The sequence below is a fragment of the Chiloscyllium punctatum genome, chromosome 10, assembly GCF_047496795.1.
Source record: "Chiloscyllium punctatum isolate Juve2018m chromosome 10, sChiPun1.3, whole genome shotgun sequence".
Classification (NCBI taxonomy): Eukaryota; Metazoa; Chordata; class Chondrichthyes; order Orectolobiformes; family Hemiscylliidae; genus Chiloscyllium; species Chiloscyllium punctatum.
In genome coordinates, this window is record NC_092748.1 from 12660806 (window position 1) to 12678582 (window position 17777).

General features: G+C 42.6%; 1 protein-coding gene across 1 annotated transcript; it reads right to left on the reverse strand.

Moving 5' to 3' along the window:
• Nucleotides 1-287: 287 nt before the first annotated feature.
• LOC140481749 (uncharacterized) lies at nucleotides 288-6122 on the reverse strand. Its single transcript, XM_072578285.1, has 4 exons — nucleotides 6071-6122; nucleotides 5834-5964; nucleotides 4995-5093; nucleotides 288-1986 (listed from the first exon to the last, which is right to left on the reverse strand). The coding sequence occupies exons 1-4, from the start codon at nucleotides 6120-6122 to the stop codon at nucleotides 1525-1527; spliced, it is 744 nt and encodes a 247-aa protein (XP_072434386.1). The 3' UTR covers nucleotides 288-1524.
• Nucleotides 6123-17777: the final 11655 nt, after the last annotated feature.

Genomic DNA, 17777 nt, shown 5'->3' on the forward strand with positions numbered 1-17777 from the left:
GGTCAGTCTGGACTCAATGGGCCAAATGATGTGCTTCCACACTGTGGGGATTCTATGAAAAAAAGTTACCTTCACAAAACTAAAACCAAAATCCATCCGCATCTGTATTAACATATAAATTCCAAAATGATAATATAATAGAATGATTATCATAGCTTAAAGTATTAGGCTTAAATTTGCAGTCTAACTAGAATCATTGTAAATTTAGAAAATTTGTATGAGTTTTGCTTTTATTTTGAATCACAGAAATATTGAAGAGAAGTGTGAAATGGTTCACATTGGTCAGAAACATGGAGAATATTCTTTTAAATGATAAGAAACTATTGAACATTGAGATTCAAAGTGTACATGAAAACCTTGATTGCAATCATAATGTATGAACATACAGTTACAGCAAGCAGAGTAGTGGAGTGGTGGTGTCACTAGATTAGTAATCCAAAGCCACAAGTTAATGCTTTGGCAAATTTGATTTCAAATTTCATCACAGTTGCTGGTTGAATTTTAATTCAATGGATACATTTTGGAATTGAAAGCTTGTCTCTGCAATGGTGACCATGAAACCATTATTGGGGTTTGTAAAAATTCAGGCTAGCCGCATATGTCTGCAGACCTGCATTCATTGTGCTTTGATGTGCTCCATGCACTAGTACTTATGGATAGATGACAGGCACCCGCACTGGCAAAGTATGAAGATAAATTTCGGAAGGCGAATGGTGAATTGCCTTCTTTGCAAGAGGTTTAGTGCACAGGGGAAGGAAAACCTGTAAATGTATAGGGCTTTGAAGTCCTGTACTGTGTGCTGCTTTAATCTCCTCACTTGGGGGCGAATAATTTATATCTTTAGAAAGGCGCAATGCAGGTTAAATTTATTAATTTTTGAGATGGCTGTTCTATGTCTAGGAAGAGAGTGGAATGGACATCTGGAGTTCAAAAAAATGGGTTGCAATGTCATTGGGACACAGAATTCTCCCACAGTTTAACAGAGTAGCTTCCCCTGGTTAAAGAGTCTAGATCTCGGGATCATATTATGATAGTGAGACAGCCATTTAAGATTGAGAAGGAGAGAAGTTTATTCATTCATGATGACTGTGAATCTTTGGAGTCCTCCATGTCTGCGAGCTGGGAATGCTTAGACAGAGAGTACATTGAAGGCGGAGTTTGTTACATGTTCAGAGACTAAAGGAATCAAAGGATGTGGGAAGCAGGCAGGAAAATGAAGTTGAACAAAATATCAGTTATTGAATGGAAGAGTAGGAGTGAGGTGCTGCATGGCTTAACCCTCTCTAATGTTTCTTTTCTATGGGCAGCAAAGGTTATGCAACATCAGCACAAAAGGTAATGGCAATGTAATCATAGCAGAAAGAAAGGATAAGCAGTCTCCATAACTTTTTACACTGAGAATCAGCTGATCTTAACTTTTGTCTGTCAAGAAATTGCAACTCATTGCAGGCCTTTGCATTTTTATTATCAGTTAAAACAAAAATCCCGAGGCTTTTTACTTTCTTCTCAATCACTGTTTTGTGATTATGATTCATTGCTATCCGATGATTCATTGCTTTCTGATGATTCATTGCTGTCTATTGATTCATTACTTTCTGATGATGATGGTGGCTTTCTTTTTGTTGAAGTCATTGGTTCTGGTGTTGGTGTTGTCATTGGCTCCGGTGTTGATGTTGGTGTTGTTTCTGGTGTTGGTGTTGTCATTGGCTCCGGTGTTGATGTTGGTGTTGTTTCTGGTGTTGGTGTTGTCATTGGCTCCGGTGTTGACGTTGGTGTTGTTTCTGGTGTTGGTGTTGGCTCTGGTGTTGGTGTTGTCATTGGCTCCAGTGTTGACATTGGTGTTGTTTCTGGTGTTGACGTTGGCCCTGGTGTTGGTGTTGCAGATGGTTCAAGTGTCGAGTTTGTGGAAGTTGAGTTACAAACTAGAGAAACTATGTCAATGGTGGTATTCTCAATTATGACTTGGCTTGTGCAAGTCAAGTTTATCTGTAGATCAAAAGGCTGAGATTGTAATTCAGTGACAATTCTCCAAATAGAGTGGGTATTGTAGTGACAGGGCATCATCAGTAAAAGTTTGAATGAGCGGTCACATAGAACCATTACATTGCAGAAGAGAGCTATATCACCCATTGTGCTGTGCTAGCACTCTCCCAAAGACCATTTCACATACTGACATTCCCCTTCCTTTGCTCCATATCCCTGACATTCCTCCTCTATCCAGAATGGAAGCGTCAAAGAGTTTGATTTATACGGGACTTTTTTATTGTCGTGTTGAATCTTATACTACAGATTACTGGGATACAATGATGGTTCTACAGCCATAGAGAGATTCCTAAGCACCCACTGAGGGGCGCTGAATTCACCTTGTTCCCTTTCAGATCTCTGCACATCACTGCCGCATCCTAGATTTTTCATTAGGAATGACAATGGGACTGCCCTAAGGCAAACTGCAGATTACAGAAATGGGATTGCCACCTACCCATTATTAACAGTTTAACAACGCAAGGCATTGGGAATACTGTTGCATTCTGAGATCCAGCATTGAGCAAGCAGTGGAAGAAGCTGTATAAAAAAAATGCAAGAACTGCCTTCCATAACACAGCTAATCATGGAAGCAAACTAACTGAACCTGAAGGGAGAAAGTGGGCACTACAGATGCTGGAGCTCAGAGTCGAAGAGTGTGGTGCTGGAAAAGCACAGCCGGTCAGGCAGCATCAGGCAAATTTAACTGAACCTGAAGTCTGACGATGCTAAGGGGTCAGATTGAACGCTGAGAAGCAGTTTTGGAGACAAGTCCTGAACCTTTTAAATAAATAACTTTTAATATTTAGACAGATGTATTGCATTGTAGCCTCCCCTTGACTATCAAACCACAGCCTGTGATTCCTATCCTAACCAACATACCATATTGTCTGCACCCCTCTGTTTGCCATATTTTGGATATTTGGTCAGTGAGTGCTTTTGTATTAAACTGGTGCTATGGAATTGATGAAACAGTTATTATTTCTAGCAACCATTCTGCTTGCAAACGTCAGTCACTCAGAATCATTTAATAAAAACCGAAAAAAACTGCGGATACTGTAAATCAGAAACAGAAACAGAATTTACTCAGAAAACTCAGCAGGTCTGGCAGCATCTGTGGACAGAAATCAGAGTTAACGTTTCAGATCAATGACCTGATCTGAAATAAAAGACAAAAATAATCACCCAGCAAAACGCAGTGCTGTGGGAAGAACTATACAAATAGCAAAGGCATCTTTACAGAAGTGGTTGTTAGTTATCAACAGAGGTAATAATCTCTATATTTCACTTTGTCATAGACTAGGCAATTTACCGCACCCTTGTACAATAGCTCCACAGTCTACTCCAGGGGAAGTCAATTGGCTATTTGTATAGTTCTTCACACAGCACTGCGTTTTGCTGGGTGATTATGATACAAATAGATTCCATTCTCATTCAATAAAAGCTGAAAGAACTGCAGAAATAAAAACAGAATTTGCTGGAAAAACTCAGTAGGTCTGGCAGCATCTGTCAACAGAAATCAGAATTAATATTTCAGGCCAAGTGACCTTTCCTGAAAAAACTGCGGAAGCTTTAAATCAGAAACAAAAACAGAATTTGCTGTAAAAACTTAGTAGGTCTGGCAATCTGTGGAGAGAAATCAAAGTAATTGTTTCAGGTCAAGTGACCTTTCATATTTCTGAATGGGAATTTCTTCTTTTTTAACTGTGAACCATTATCTAATGCAAACACCTCCGGGTACCTATCATTGTAAAACAGCTTCTCAAAATCTCAATAGCTTTAGTGCTTGCAGCATTTGGCATAGCTTCAACAGCAGACACAGGGTTTGTCCCATGAAGAGAGGCTGACAGTTTAACCTTTTATTCACTGGAGTTTAGAAGAATGAGAGGAGATCTAATGAGGTATATAAGATTCGAAAGAGGATGACCAAAGTAGGTGTCGAAAGGATGTTTCCTCATGTGGAGAAATCCAGAAGGAGAGGGCAAAATTTTAGGAGAAGTCGCAGATTTAAAAGGGGAAAATGAGGACTGAAGATGCTGGGGGCTGGCAATATACTGGTTCGATGAAGGGCTCTTGCCTGAAACGTCGATTCTCCTGCTCATCGGATGCTGTCTGACCTGCTGTGTTTTTCCCGCACCCCCCGAAGAGATTTAAAATACAGATGAGCAGAATTACTTCTCCCAAAGGGTCATAAATCTGTGGAATTTACCATCCCAGTTGTGGTGGATACTAGGACATTGAGTAAATTTAAGGAGGATATAGACAGGTTTTTAATTAGTAATGGTTGAAAGGTTCAAGAGAGCAGGCAGAAAAGTGGAGTTGAGGCTGAGATGAGATCAGCCACGATTGTATCAAATGGCAGAGCATGTTCGAGGGCTAAGTTGCCTACTCCTGCTCCTAATTCTTATGTTCTGTCAATCTATTTACTAGAATGATCTCCTTTCCCCTTGAAAAAAATTTGATGTACTTATCCCCACTCTTTTCTTCTGCTTCACCATGGACAACCACAGTTAGGTCAATTTTTTGTAAGCCCTGAGACAATTGGAAGATTGCGTGAGCTTGCAGAGAGATAGAGCTGGGTGTTATCTGCAGATATATAACACCATGTTTTTGGGCAACATTGCCAAGGGGCAGCTTGTAAATGAGCAAGATTTGGGCACATTCCACAGGTAAAAGTGTGGTGATGGGCTGAGGGGTCATGACTGGCAATATCCCGATGAAGAATGAGGTAAACAGGGAGGGAAACAATCCAGGTCAGTGCTATTTAGCTGGAAAACACAGAAGATTCATTTGAGGGGGCTTTTTAAATTTAAAATCAACATCAGTGTTATGGTTATTAACACTGAACCAACAGAGGACTGTATTTCAAATGCTCCACGACGGATCATTGTGCCATTTACTGTTGCACTAAAAGTGACAGGATGAGGATTAACTACAAAAGAGAAGCAAATGATCAACATTTTAATACTCACAGCACTTGAGAGATTCATTCCAGGAGCAATGCTGGATGCAGCTTCCTGCACATCAAAGGCTAAATCCAGCTTAATTATAAAGCTTCCAATTTCGTTAATCTAACCAAAAGAAGAGTTATACATAGTGAGGGGTGTTTCAGATAATGGTTAGAAATAATGACTCGATATGCTGGACAAGAAATAATTGCACTTTCCTCTGAAGAGTATCCCACCCAGATTCACCCCATCCCTGTAACCCTACAATCCCCACGGCCAATCCACCTAACCTGCACAGCCTTGGACACTATAGGCAAAATAGCATGGCCAAACCACCTGCACAACTTTGGACTGTGGGAGGAAATTGGAGCAACTGAAGGAAACCTACACAGACATGGGGAGGAATTGCAAACTCCATGCAAACAGCTACCCAAGGCTGCAATAGAACCCGGGTCCCTGATTCTGTGAAACAGCAGTGCTGATCACTGAACCATCGTACTGCCCTAATATCTTGACACATTTTAGTTTGTTAAAGATGGTATGCATATTCAAATAGCTGCATTGTGGTCAGTTCATAGAATCATGTATAAAGTTATTGTGATGATCATTTGATTCTCATAGTTCTTTGCTGAGCCAAATGATTGACAAGTGATTCATTAATGACTGATTCCAAAACTAAATGTTAACATCAACAGGTTCAGTATTAAATGCTGATATGAAAAAAAAACTTACATAAATCCCTCTTTTCAGCAACATAAATTCTCAGTAACATCATGCATGGTCAAAAGAAGGAATTGATTACTGTAACACTCATTACAAAAGATGAGGACAAACAAAAGTCAATTGGATTTGGTGTTACTTACATTTGTTATTCTACAGTTCACAATACTCAAGGGGTTACCCATTGTGAAAAGTGTATTCACTCTTGCAGTTGTAACATTCAAGACTGAATCAATCACGGTAATGGTAGTTGGTTCGCATAGACTTTGCGAATCTAAAAACAAAAAGGTTTTTAAGAATAATTACATTTCTGTCTATTGGCAATTTGAGTTAATACGCAATGATACTCCAATTGTTCCTCAGCACAACATAATACTTACCCGATTGATAAAAAATCTGGGCTGCAGCAAACAAAAACAGAATAATTTTCATTTTGCCAGCAGAGAGGTGATTGACTCTCCAACTCTTTCTCCACTCTGCCTGCTGTCTGCTTTCATTCAATATTTATTGTGGGGCAATGACGAAACATGACCACAATCCCTCTGCTTCTTCCATGTCCTCCACACCCTTCCCAGCTGTTAGCAACATGTCCAAACACGTGTTTGAGTGAAGCAATCTCTTTTGTAAGGAATGTCGTGCATCAATATCCTGTTTCATTTTCCTGTTTCATAATCAATTCAATTTGGGTAACTTTACAAATTATTTATGATGAACTGCAATAGAATAAAGAGGAGATCAGGTTTCAAATTAAAGAATTGAACTCCACTCCCCCAAGATCCAAAGCACAGAGCTATCTATCACCAGTGCCTGTCCACTGTCTACAAGTCAGAATTGTGATGGAATGCTCCCCACTTGCCCAATGAGTGCAGCTGTAACAACTTTTGCCACCATCCAGGAAGAATCAGCCTGCTTCATTGGCAGTGCATCCAGCAACTTCAGCATCAACTCCCTTCACCAATGACACACAGCATCGGAATTGTGTATCATTTACAAGGTGCACTTTAGTAGCTCGCCAAGAATCCGCTAACATCACCTTCCAAAACTGCGACTTCTACACCCCAGAAGGTCAAGAGCAGCAGAGGCATGAGAACACCACCACGTCCGAGACCTCCTCTAAACTACGTACCATCCCAACTTGGAACGATATTGCCATGCCTTCACTGTCATTAGGCCAAACCCCATCCTAACAGTATCCCTAGTTGCTGCAGTCAACTAACCACCACATCCTCCAGGGCAACTAGGAATGGGCAATAGGTTCTGGCCTTGTCAGCTGTGCCCACATCCAAAAGAGCAATTTTTTTTAAAAATGCCCAGCCTTGTGAATGTGATCCAGGAACAAAAAGTCAGATGTTTATTCTGGGGTCTTGTAGAGGTAAGGATGGGGGCTGGGGGGGGAGAGGGGGGTGGAGTGGGGTGAGGTGTTGATGGTTAAATGTCTCCAATATGTCATTATAGATAACGTGTGGAAGGTTAACCTTAATGTTAGCTGAGAAGTCAAATGGATAGCCATTGAAAGATCAGAGGCTTAGAGGGACAGGAATCATCAACTTCACCCCACAAACCTATTCTGCCATTCATTGAGTCCATAACTGATGAATGACTGTCAACCATGAAGCTGCATATGCACCAGAATCCAAGCATTGTGTCTCATGATGCTGATGGGATATTAATGCCTGCTCCGCCTCACACTGCATCCACCCGTCCATATGTTCACTTCCTTTGTGTTCTTATGTCCCTTACCAATTTGCAGTGGCTCAGGTAATAATCCAGAGATTACAACTTTTGAGATCCTGTCTCCAATTTTGTTCTTAATTCCTGATCTTCCCCAAACAGGACCACTTGTCTACGTTGTTCGTGTCAATATGGACAACAACAATAGGATCCTACCTCTCCCTCCCCAGTGTCCTTTCAAGCTGCCTCGAGATACCCTTCACCTTGGCACCAAAAAGGCAACACACCCTGGATCCTTCTCACAAAGGTTGCTACCAGTTCCCTGAAATATAGAAACCCCCTACAACTGTCACTTTTCTTTGGGCTCCCCACACTTCACTGTTTTCCAGGACCATGGTGCAATGATCCGTTTGACTATCCTCCCACAAACTCTATCCTCGCCCATTAAGGGAGCAAGTACCTCATACCTGTTGGACTAGATCAAACCTGAGGCTCCTACAATGCTACATTCAGAATCCTTCTACTTACCTCAGTCATTGTCACACTCTTCTGACCAGTGTTAGCTTCATAAAACTATCATATCATGGCATCCCCACAGCGTGGAAGCAGACTATTTGACACATCGAGTCCACACCGACCCTCTGTACAGCATCCCACCCAGATCCACTCTCCTACTCTATCCCTGTAATCCTGCAATTCCTATGGCTAATCCACCTAGTCTGCACATTCCTGGACATCATAGGCAATTTAGCACAGCCAATCCACCTAACCTGCACATCTTTGGAGTGTGGAAGGAAACTGAAGTACCCAGAAGAAACCCACGCAGAAAAAGGGAGAATGTGCATTTCCACATAGACAGTTGCCGGAGGGTGGAATCAAACTCAGGTCCCTGGTGTTATGAGGCTTCAGTGCCAACCAATGAATGACTGTACCTTCCTCTGACCAGCAGCCAAATTTGAAATTTTTAAGCTACAGTGTGTGATTGCCTAGGACACAGTGTCCAGGTAACTCTCCCACTCCCAGATGTGTTGCAGTATCTGAAGCTCAGATTCCAGCTTATCAACTTTGAGCCAAACTTCCTTGAACCATGGACACTTAATGCAGATGTGATCATTGTGGCTCACAATGGGATCCACCAACTCGAACATATGCAAGAACATTCATGTCTGGCTTCACTTATAAAGAACCTTGGTGGTGCTACACCTGGAGTACCAAGTGCAATTTACGTGCCTTTACCTAACAAAGAGTATATTTTCCATAGAGGAAGTACAGTGGAGGTTCATCAAAGACCAGGAACTGTGGGGATTGTCCTTTGAAGAATGTTTGAGGAGACTAGGCCGACATTCTCTGGTGTTTAGAAGAACAAGGTGAGCCCACAGAAACTTCGAGAATTCTTAAGAACCTCGACAGCGCAGGTGCAGAAAGGACATTTGCCATGGTTAGAACATAGAACATAGAACAATACAGCGCAGAACAGGCCCTTCCACCCTCGATGTTGCACCGACCTGTGAACTAATCTAAGCCCATCCCCCTTCACTATCTCATCATCATCTGGCACGGTGGCTTAGTGGTCAGCACTGCTGTCTTACAGCGCCAGGAACCCGTGTTCGATTCACACCTCTGGCGACTGCACATTCTCCCTGTGTCTGTGTGGGTTTCCTCTTGCGGCCCAAAGATGGGCAGGTCAGGTGAATTGGCCATGTTGGATTGCTCATAGTGTTAGGTGCATTAGTAAGGGATATAAGGGAAGGGGCTGGGTGGGTTACTCTTTTTGTTAGTCAAGGTTAGCGGTGGCTGAGAGAATTTTTGATGAGGACTCATCTACTGAGGTAGTGTGGGCTGACGTTAGAAACAGGAGAGGAGAGGTCGCACTGCTTGGAGTTTTTATAGGCCTCTGCACAGTTCCAAGGAGGTGGGAGCACGGATGACCAAAATTATTCTGGGTAGGAGTGAAAGGAACAGAATGGTCATTGTGGGGGATTTTAACTTCCCCAACATTGACTGGAAATGCTATAACTCCAGTACGTCAGATTGATCAGTTTTTGTCCAATGTGTACAGGAGGGTTTCCTGACATACTATGCTGAAGGACCGACAAGAGGGGAGGCCACATTGGACCTGGTGCTTGGTAATGAACAAGGCTGGGTGTTTGATTTAGTGGTAGGTGAGCACTTTGGAGAGAGCGACCATAATTCAGTTACATTTAGTTTAGCGATGGAAAGGGATAGGTACATGCCACATGTCAAGAGTTATTGATGGAGCAAGGGCAATTATAATGCAATTAGGCAAGAATTAGGATGCATAGAATGGGGTAGCAAAATGCAGGGGATGCAGACGATGGAAACGTGGAGCTGGTTTAAGGAACAGATATTGCACGTCCTTGATAGGTATGTCCCTGTCAGGCAGGGAGGAAGTGATAAGGTAAGGCAACCGTGGTTTACAACAGAAATCGCATCTCTTGTTACGAAGAAGAAGGAGGCTTATGTGTTGATGAGGCAAGATGGTTCAGATGGGGAGATGGAGAGTTACAGATCAGCTAGGGCGGATTTAAAGAGAGAGTTAAGAAGAGCAAAGAGAGGACACGAGCAGTCTTTAGTAAATAGAATAAAGGAGAACCCTAATGCTTTCTGTAGGTATGTGAGGAATAAAAGGATGATTCGGGTAGGAATAGGGCCAGTCAAAGACAGAAGTGGGAAGTTGAGTGTGGACCCTGTGGAGATCGGAGAGGTGCTAAACGAACATTTCTCATCGGTGTTCGCTCAGGAAAAGGAGAATATTGTAGAGGAGAAGAATGAGGTACGAGATATTAGACTGAAAAGGATCGAGGTTAGTTATGAATAGGTGCCATCAATTCTAGAAGGAGTGAAAGTGAAGAAGTCCTCTGGGCCAGATGGGATTTATCCGAGGATTCTCTGGAAAGCCAGGGAAGAGAAAGCAGAACCTTTGGCTTTGATATTTGAGTCATCATTATGTACACGTTTAGTACCAGAGGACTGGAGGATTGCAAATGTTGCACCTTTGTTCAAGAAGGATAGTAGAGATGCTCCAGGTAATTATAGACCAGTGAGCCTTACTTCTGTTGTAGGAAAGGTTTTGGAAAGGATTATAAGAGATAAGATTTATAATCATCTAGCAAGCAACAATTCGATTTCAGATAGTCAACATGGTTTCATCAAGGGCAGGTCGTATCTCACAAAGTCTCCCTGCAACCTGCAACATTCTTCCACACTGTCCACCTTCCACCAACTTTCGTGTCATCTTTAAACTTACTAACCCATCCACCTATGCCTGTGTCCAAGTCATTTATAAAAATGACAAACAGCAGTGGTCCCAAGACAGATCCTTGTGACACATTACTAGTAACCGGACTCCAGGCTGAATATTTTCCATCAACCACCACTCGCTGCCTTCTTATAGAAAGCCAAACTGCTAAATCGCCTTCAATCCCATGCCTCCACACTTTCTCCAATAGCCTACCATGTGGAACCTTACCAAAGGCTTTACTGAAGTCCATGTACACCATGTCAACTGCCCTACCCTCATCCACATGGTTGGTCACTTGCTCAAAAAATTAAATGATGTTTATGAGACATAATCTGCCCTTGATGAAATCATGTTGACTACCTCCAATCAAATTGTTGCTTGCTAGATGATTATAAATCCTATCTCTTATAATCCTTTCCAAAACTTTTCCTACAACAGACAGAAGGCTCACTGATCTATAATTACCTGGGTGATCTCTACTGCCCTTCTTGAACAAGGGCACAACATTTGCAATCCTCCAGTCCTCTGGTACTAAACCTGTAGATAATGATGACTCAAAGATGAAGGCCAAAGGCTCCACCATCTCCTCCCTAGCTTCCCAGAGAATCCTCGGATAAATCCCATCCAGCCCAGGGAATTCATTTACTTTCACACCTTCTCGAATTGATAACACCTCCTCCTTACTAACCTTAATCCTTTCAAGTCTAATAGCCTGTATCTCAATCTTCTCCTTTACAATATTCTCCTTTTCCTGAGTGAAAACAGATTAGAAATGTTCATTTAGCACTTCTCCGATCTCCACAGGGTCCACACTCAACTTCCCACTTCTGTCTTTGACTGGCTCTACTCCTACCCTAGTCATTCTTTTATTCCTCACATACCTATAGAAAGCTTTAGGGTTCTCCTTTATTCTACCTGCTAAAGATTGCTCATGTCCCCTCCTTCCTCTTCTTAACTCACTCTTTAAATCCTTCCTAGCTAATCTGTAACTCTCCATCTCCCCATCTGAACCATCTTGCCTCATCAACACATAAGCCTCCTTCTTCTTCTTAACAAGAGATGCGATTTCTGTTGTAAACCACGGTTCCCTTACCTTATCACTTCCTCCCTGCCTGACAGGGACAAACCTATCAATGACACGTAATACATGTTCCTTAAACCAGCTCCACATTTCGATTGTCCCCATCCCCTGCATTTGGCTAACCCATTCTATGCCTCCTAAGTGCCTAAGTGCATTATAATTGCCCTTCTCCCATCGCTTACTCTTGACATGTGGCATGTACCTATCCCTTTCCATCGCTAAACTAAATGTAACTGAATTATGGTCTATCTCTCCAAAGTGCTCACTTACCACTAAATCAAACACCCGGCCTGGTTCATTACCAAGTACCAGGTCCAGTGTGGCCTCCCCTCTTGATGGCCCTTCGACATACTGTGTCAGGAAACCCCCCTGCACACATTGGTCAAAATCTGATCCACCTGATATATTAGAGTTATCATATGGGGCCTCCCTTCCTCCTCCTCACGCCTCAAGCCACATATTGATCCTCCTTGTCTTACAGTTTTCCATGGTGCTTTGTAAAGCTGGGCGTAAATCCAGAGATGGCCAGATCCTACCCCTGTACTTTGCCCGTCATGTATGACGTTAAAACCTCCCCTTTCTATGTTGTTTTCATACAAAATGTAGCACAGGTCCTGGCTCATTCTGCTCCCCTGCCCCCAATACAGAATAATCTGCACCTTCTTTGTGATCTCTTTGTGACATCCTGCACCCTAGCACCAGGAAGGTAGCACAACATTTATGGTACTTTACATGACAGGTACAGAAATGTGGGCTCATGTGAAATCCTTTTTTAGAAATGGCATTTCACTGCTCCATCCTGTGCAATCAGTAGGTCAAAAATACATTCCATCAGATTAAACATTTTACAGTCAGTTGGAAAGTCAATCTTCACTTCAGTTTAATGTATCCACAAAGTGAAACATTGCATGTGTGTATCCCTTAAATCCCCAGCTGCTACTAATGTCAATAAGTGTCTCTTTTTAACTGTCTTGATGCATTAATCAACAAATCAATAATCCCTTTTAAGGGCCACTTAACTATCATTGCAGTAAAAGCAAAAACATTAAAAGAAAATGATTTACTAAAGTAATGGTGACTGATGACACACTGCTGCCCCTGTGGTGCCCATCAGTCATGGAAATCCAATGACCCCCGTGACTACCCCTGTGTGGCTAGGCTGAACAGCAGAACGAGGAGGAGGGCTTTTGATCTACCTCTTGTATCCCCTCCCTTGCCCCCACCCAAACTGGGGAGCCAAAGACCAACGGGAGGTTGGGCTGAGTTGCAAACATGAACTGAACAGCCAACCTCCCTACACCCACAGATATTGCAGCAAGGTCTGCAGAGTCACACAATCAATAAAAGCCTGGAGCACAAAACCCTCCGATCACCAGCTGGGAATCCAGGGATCATTGTAAAGCTCTAACACACAGGACTGTCGTATACGCCTGCCTCTAACTCCTAATCCCTGCTGGAGAAAGGGAGGGGAAGTGAAGGATCAGCAGCCGCAGCCTGGAAAGGAAACCTCTCTGCACGGAGTGGAATGAGGTGGGGGTGGCTTAGATTGTGGAGCTAAGGTTCCTGTGGGTGGTTCACAGCTCTGGAATCTATGAGGAATTCGGTACGAAAAGGGAAACAACTCAAACAGGAGTGTGTCTCAACAATAAAATTGACTGACACGACTTGTGTTATTATCCTCTGTGCTAAGATTTTCAATTCAGCTTCAGATGATGCTTCCTATTATCAAACCAACTTTCATCAAAAAAGAAAATTTTATCTTTGCTTTATTCAGTCATGGGATGTGGGTGTCATTGGCTGGGCCAGCATTTGGTGCCCATCCCTAATTGCCTTGAAGGAGGCAGTGAATCGTCTATTCGGCAGTTCACCCTGAAGATTGCTGTGAATGCTTCAGTCTTATCTTTTGCACTGATCTGCTGGGTTCTCCCATCATTGAGAATGGGCTTCCTCCTCCAGTGAATTATTTAATTGTACACCATCATTCCTGTAGTGGCAGGACTGCAAAGCTTAGATCGAATCCATTGTTGAGTTCTGTTTATCACCTGCTACTTATGCTGTCTGGTACCTTCATCAGGTTGACACCTCATTTTTAGGTATATCTGGTGCTGCTCCTGGCATGTCCTCCTGCACTCTCCATTCAACCAGGATGGTTACCCTGGTTTGATGGTAACAGTTGAGTGGGGGAGATGCTGAGCCATGAGGTTACAGATTGTGCTGGAGTACAATTCTGCTGCTGTTGATGGCCCACAGTGTCTCAGGGAAGCCCAGTTTTTAGTTGCTAGATCCATTCAAAGTCTGTCCCATTCAGCAAGCTAATAAATCTAGTGCTGCTGCCAATTAACTCTTGGTGGTGAATATTGAAATTTCCCCCCCCCCCCAGAGTACATTATGTGCCTTTTGCCACCCTCCATGCTTCCTCCAACTGCTGTGCAACGTGGAGGACAATACATGGTGAACATCAATTATACTTAATTCCCTCATTCTTAAATTCACATAAATATGTTAGTTGCGTAATTTTTAAAGCCATTATGCCTCCTGAAAGTTCACATATTTTAAAGTTCACACATTTTTATCCATTGCACAACACTCACTTCCTCATAATTTACGTGTTTAAAGATTTCTAGCAGACTCATGGTGACTTTTGCTAATGATTCCTTAACTATCATTTTCTTGTCTTCTGTATTATTGCAATTTCTTAAGTAGCAGAATATGTTGTCTGCTCTTTAATACCATCTGCCTGTCATTTAATATCTGAATACAAAACTTGTGACTTTGTGTTTTGCTTCTTCTGATATCCATTTTAGCTATCTTTTATAAGGATCCCATTGTCCTTACAGTTTGGTTTGCTTGTCTTGATGAAAACATTTCTTCTTGATCTTTATGTTTGTTATGACCACCTTATTCAGCAATGGTGCTTTAGCTATGTTGTTACCCCATACTAATGCACTGCTAAGAATTGCTGTCTTTAGTATGTGATGCTTAACTGAGGTCCGACCTATCTGCTTGGCTGGATGTTAAAGAACCCATGGCCTTATTTTGTATCAGAGCTGAGCAGTTATGTAAGCTCACTGCACTGCTGCATTTCCTCCACCCATGGCCACACTGCATTAAGAACAATATCTAACTTTATGTTTAACTTGTGTTATGTATGGTTAAAAAGAGCAAGACCCTAATTTTATGGGGTGGAATCCTTCCAGGCATTGGATTACATGGGCATTGTAGATGCAATGCTGCCTATGATTCAATCAGGGCTGTGTTGGAGCATACATGGAGTTGTATCCATCTATTGCATGGATTTGTCTGTGGGTGTGAGGTTATAGGGGAGGCTCTAGTATAGACCAGATGATGTGTGCTGCATCATCCTGGTGTGCTGTGCTCACACAGCTGGAATAGACAATGAGATGAAGTGCTGGATGCTGAGGAACTGAGGAGTGGGATCGGTTTCTCTGGGAGGAGGATGAGACACTGGGGAAAAAGGAACTAAAAGAGGAAGCGCTGGGGAAAACTGAGCAGACCTGGCAGCATCTGCGTGGAGGGAGCAGAGCTAAAACCTTGGGTCCAGTAACACTTCTTTGGTACTGAAGGGTCAGTGGACAAAAAACGCTGACTGTGCTTTCTCTCCACAGGTGCTGCCAGACCTGCTGAGCTCCTCCAGCTATTTCTGGTTTGTTTCTGATTTCCAGCATCCTTTGGTGTTTGTCTTTTGGAGGAAGAAGCTCTCCTGGAGTATTCCAGGGTTTGGCTGCATTAGGTGTTACCCGGTTCGAGTAGATGAGAGCTGGGTACAGTGGACCATCATGGATCACTATGCCAATATTTAGTGAGCGTTGTAGGGGGACAGTCACAGACTCTATTTGTTCTGTTTGTGTTCGGTAAAACAAAGCTTGTGTTTGGAAATGTCCAGTTGTTTGCCTGTGTGTGATATTCTCCTATTGGGCAATGGCAAGTCATAGGTCCCCAGTGGGCACTGGGAACAGAGTAATGTTGACATAGACAGGGTGTCTAGATACGATGTAGTTAGTGTCAGGTAAATTGAGTGACCTGGTGGTTCAACAAAAGGTGGGGCAATGCAGCCATACGTGTGGGCAACAGTCAGCTGTTCGAAGTGTCAGTCATGACTATTATGTTCTTTGGGCAGCATGGTTTTAGAACATAGAACATAGAAAACGACAGCACAGTGCAGGCCCTTCACCCCTCAATGTTCTGCCGATCTTTCATCCTACTCTCAGATCTAACTGACCGACATTCCCACATTTTACTATCATCCATGTGCCTACCCTAGAGTCACAAAAATGGCCCTAATGTATCTGACTCTATTACCACCAGTGGCAGTGCATTCCACTATGAATTGCTATGAATCAAAATGGAATTTATATTATTCGTTCATAGGATGAGGGCATTTCTGGATCAGCCAGCATTTATTGCCCATCCTAGAGGGCAATTAAGGTGCAACCACAAAGCTGTGGGTCGGCAGTCACATACAGGCCAGACCAGATAAGGATGGCAGTATTGTTTCCTAAAGGGCATTGATGAACCAGATGGGTTTTTCTTCTGGCAATCAACAATCATTAGATTCTTAATTCTGGATACTTTAAAAATTCAAATGCCACCACTCAAACCCAGGTCCCCAGTGCACAACCTGGGTCTCTGGATTAACATTCCAGCGACAATGCTGCTAAACCATCACCTGCCACTGTCATTGAGAATGATAAAAAATTGCCACTTCGATAAAATAACTCTTTTCTTCATTTCAGGGCCAGTATCACTGAATAAAAATCGTATGTACACTTTTTAAAATTTCATGTTTCTGTCGAATACGCCTGCACTCTCCTTCTCTAAACTGGGGCAACCCTTTGAATATTTTACTGGGTGATTATGACCATCTGAAAAATGTTGATAAAATTGATTGTTTAAATTGAATTGGACACAAATAACCCAATGTTTTGGAATTAGAGATGATAACTCTGGAGAAAACCACCAGTAACATTAAAAGTAACTTACCATTGCTCAGTATCCTGACTTGGACATTCCTTCAGTGTTTCTGGGTCAAACTCCTAGAAATTCCTCTCTAACGGCAATGTGGGTGTCCCTACAGCAAATGCACTGCAATGATTCAAGAAGGCAGCTCACCACCACTGTCTCAAGGACAACCAGGTTTGGGCAATAAATGCTGGTCCAGACACAGATCCCCACATCCTGTGGATGCATTAAAAGGGCCATTCTCCAGATCACCCTCTTTCTGGGAGCAACGTGAACAAAGGACATTGGGGGATGAGGGGATGGGGGAGGTAACCTCAAGGTTTATTTTTCCACATCAGAACTGACCTTTTGTGCTTATTTGTTGAAATGTAAAAGGGATATATGCAACATGGCATATCGGGCACAGGGAAACCAGGAAGAAAAGAACAATGCCTGGGCTATAATGGCAGCATTATTTATGCAATAGATGTCCCTTGTCAAAACTGAACTGACTTGAAATGTTGCAATTTTGAAAATTTCGTAACTACTTACGTCAACTACCTGCTGTGTTTCCCATCACAATGGTTTGATATTTACTTGGTTATGCCTCCCCCCATTAATGAATGGGTGGTTCCTGATGATAACTGGAATGGTGACTGCATTTTTATCTCATTGTCAGAAGATGCAGGATGGGAATTGGACATTTGTTGGCCTGAAATCTTCCGCTCATTGACAATGCTGGGTACATCGCCGCTGCCTGCAATGTTATTCCTGTCCTGGTGACACCGCCCATTTTGTCTGCAATTGTCCGATTCTGACTGAAGCAGATATGGGCAACACAGTGTCTCCAGGATAGGTCCAGTTAATGGACATTATGGAAGATTATGATAATAACTGTGTACTCAGGCTCGTCTATATAGCTGTAATGTCCTGATGTAGTGGGTGAATCAGTGGATGAGTGAGTGACTGGGTGAGGTGGATCAGGGGGTGAGATCTGTAAGTGGGTAGTTGGTTGAGGTGAGCAAGAGGTGGGCAGTGAGATATAGGGATTGACCAGGGGTTTACATTAGGGATCAGTGGTTCATCAGTGGTTGAGGGAAATATATTATTGAAA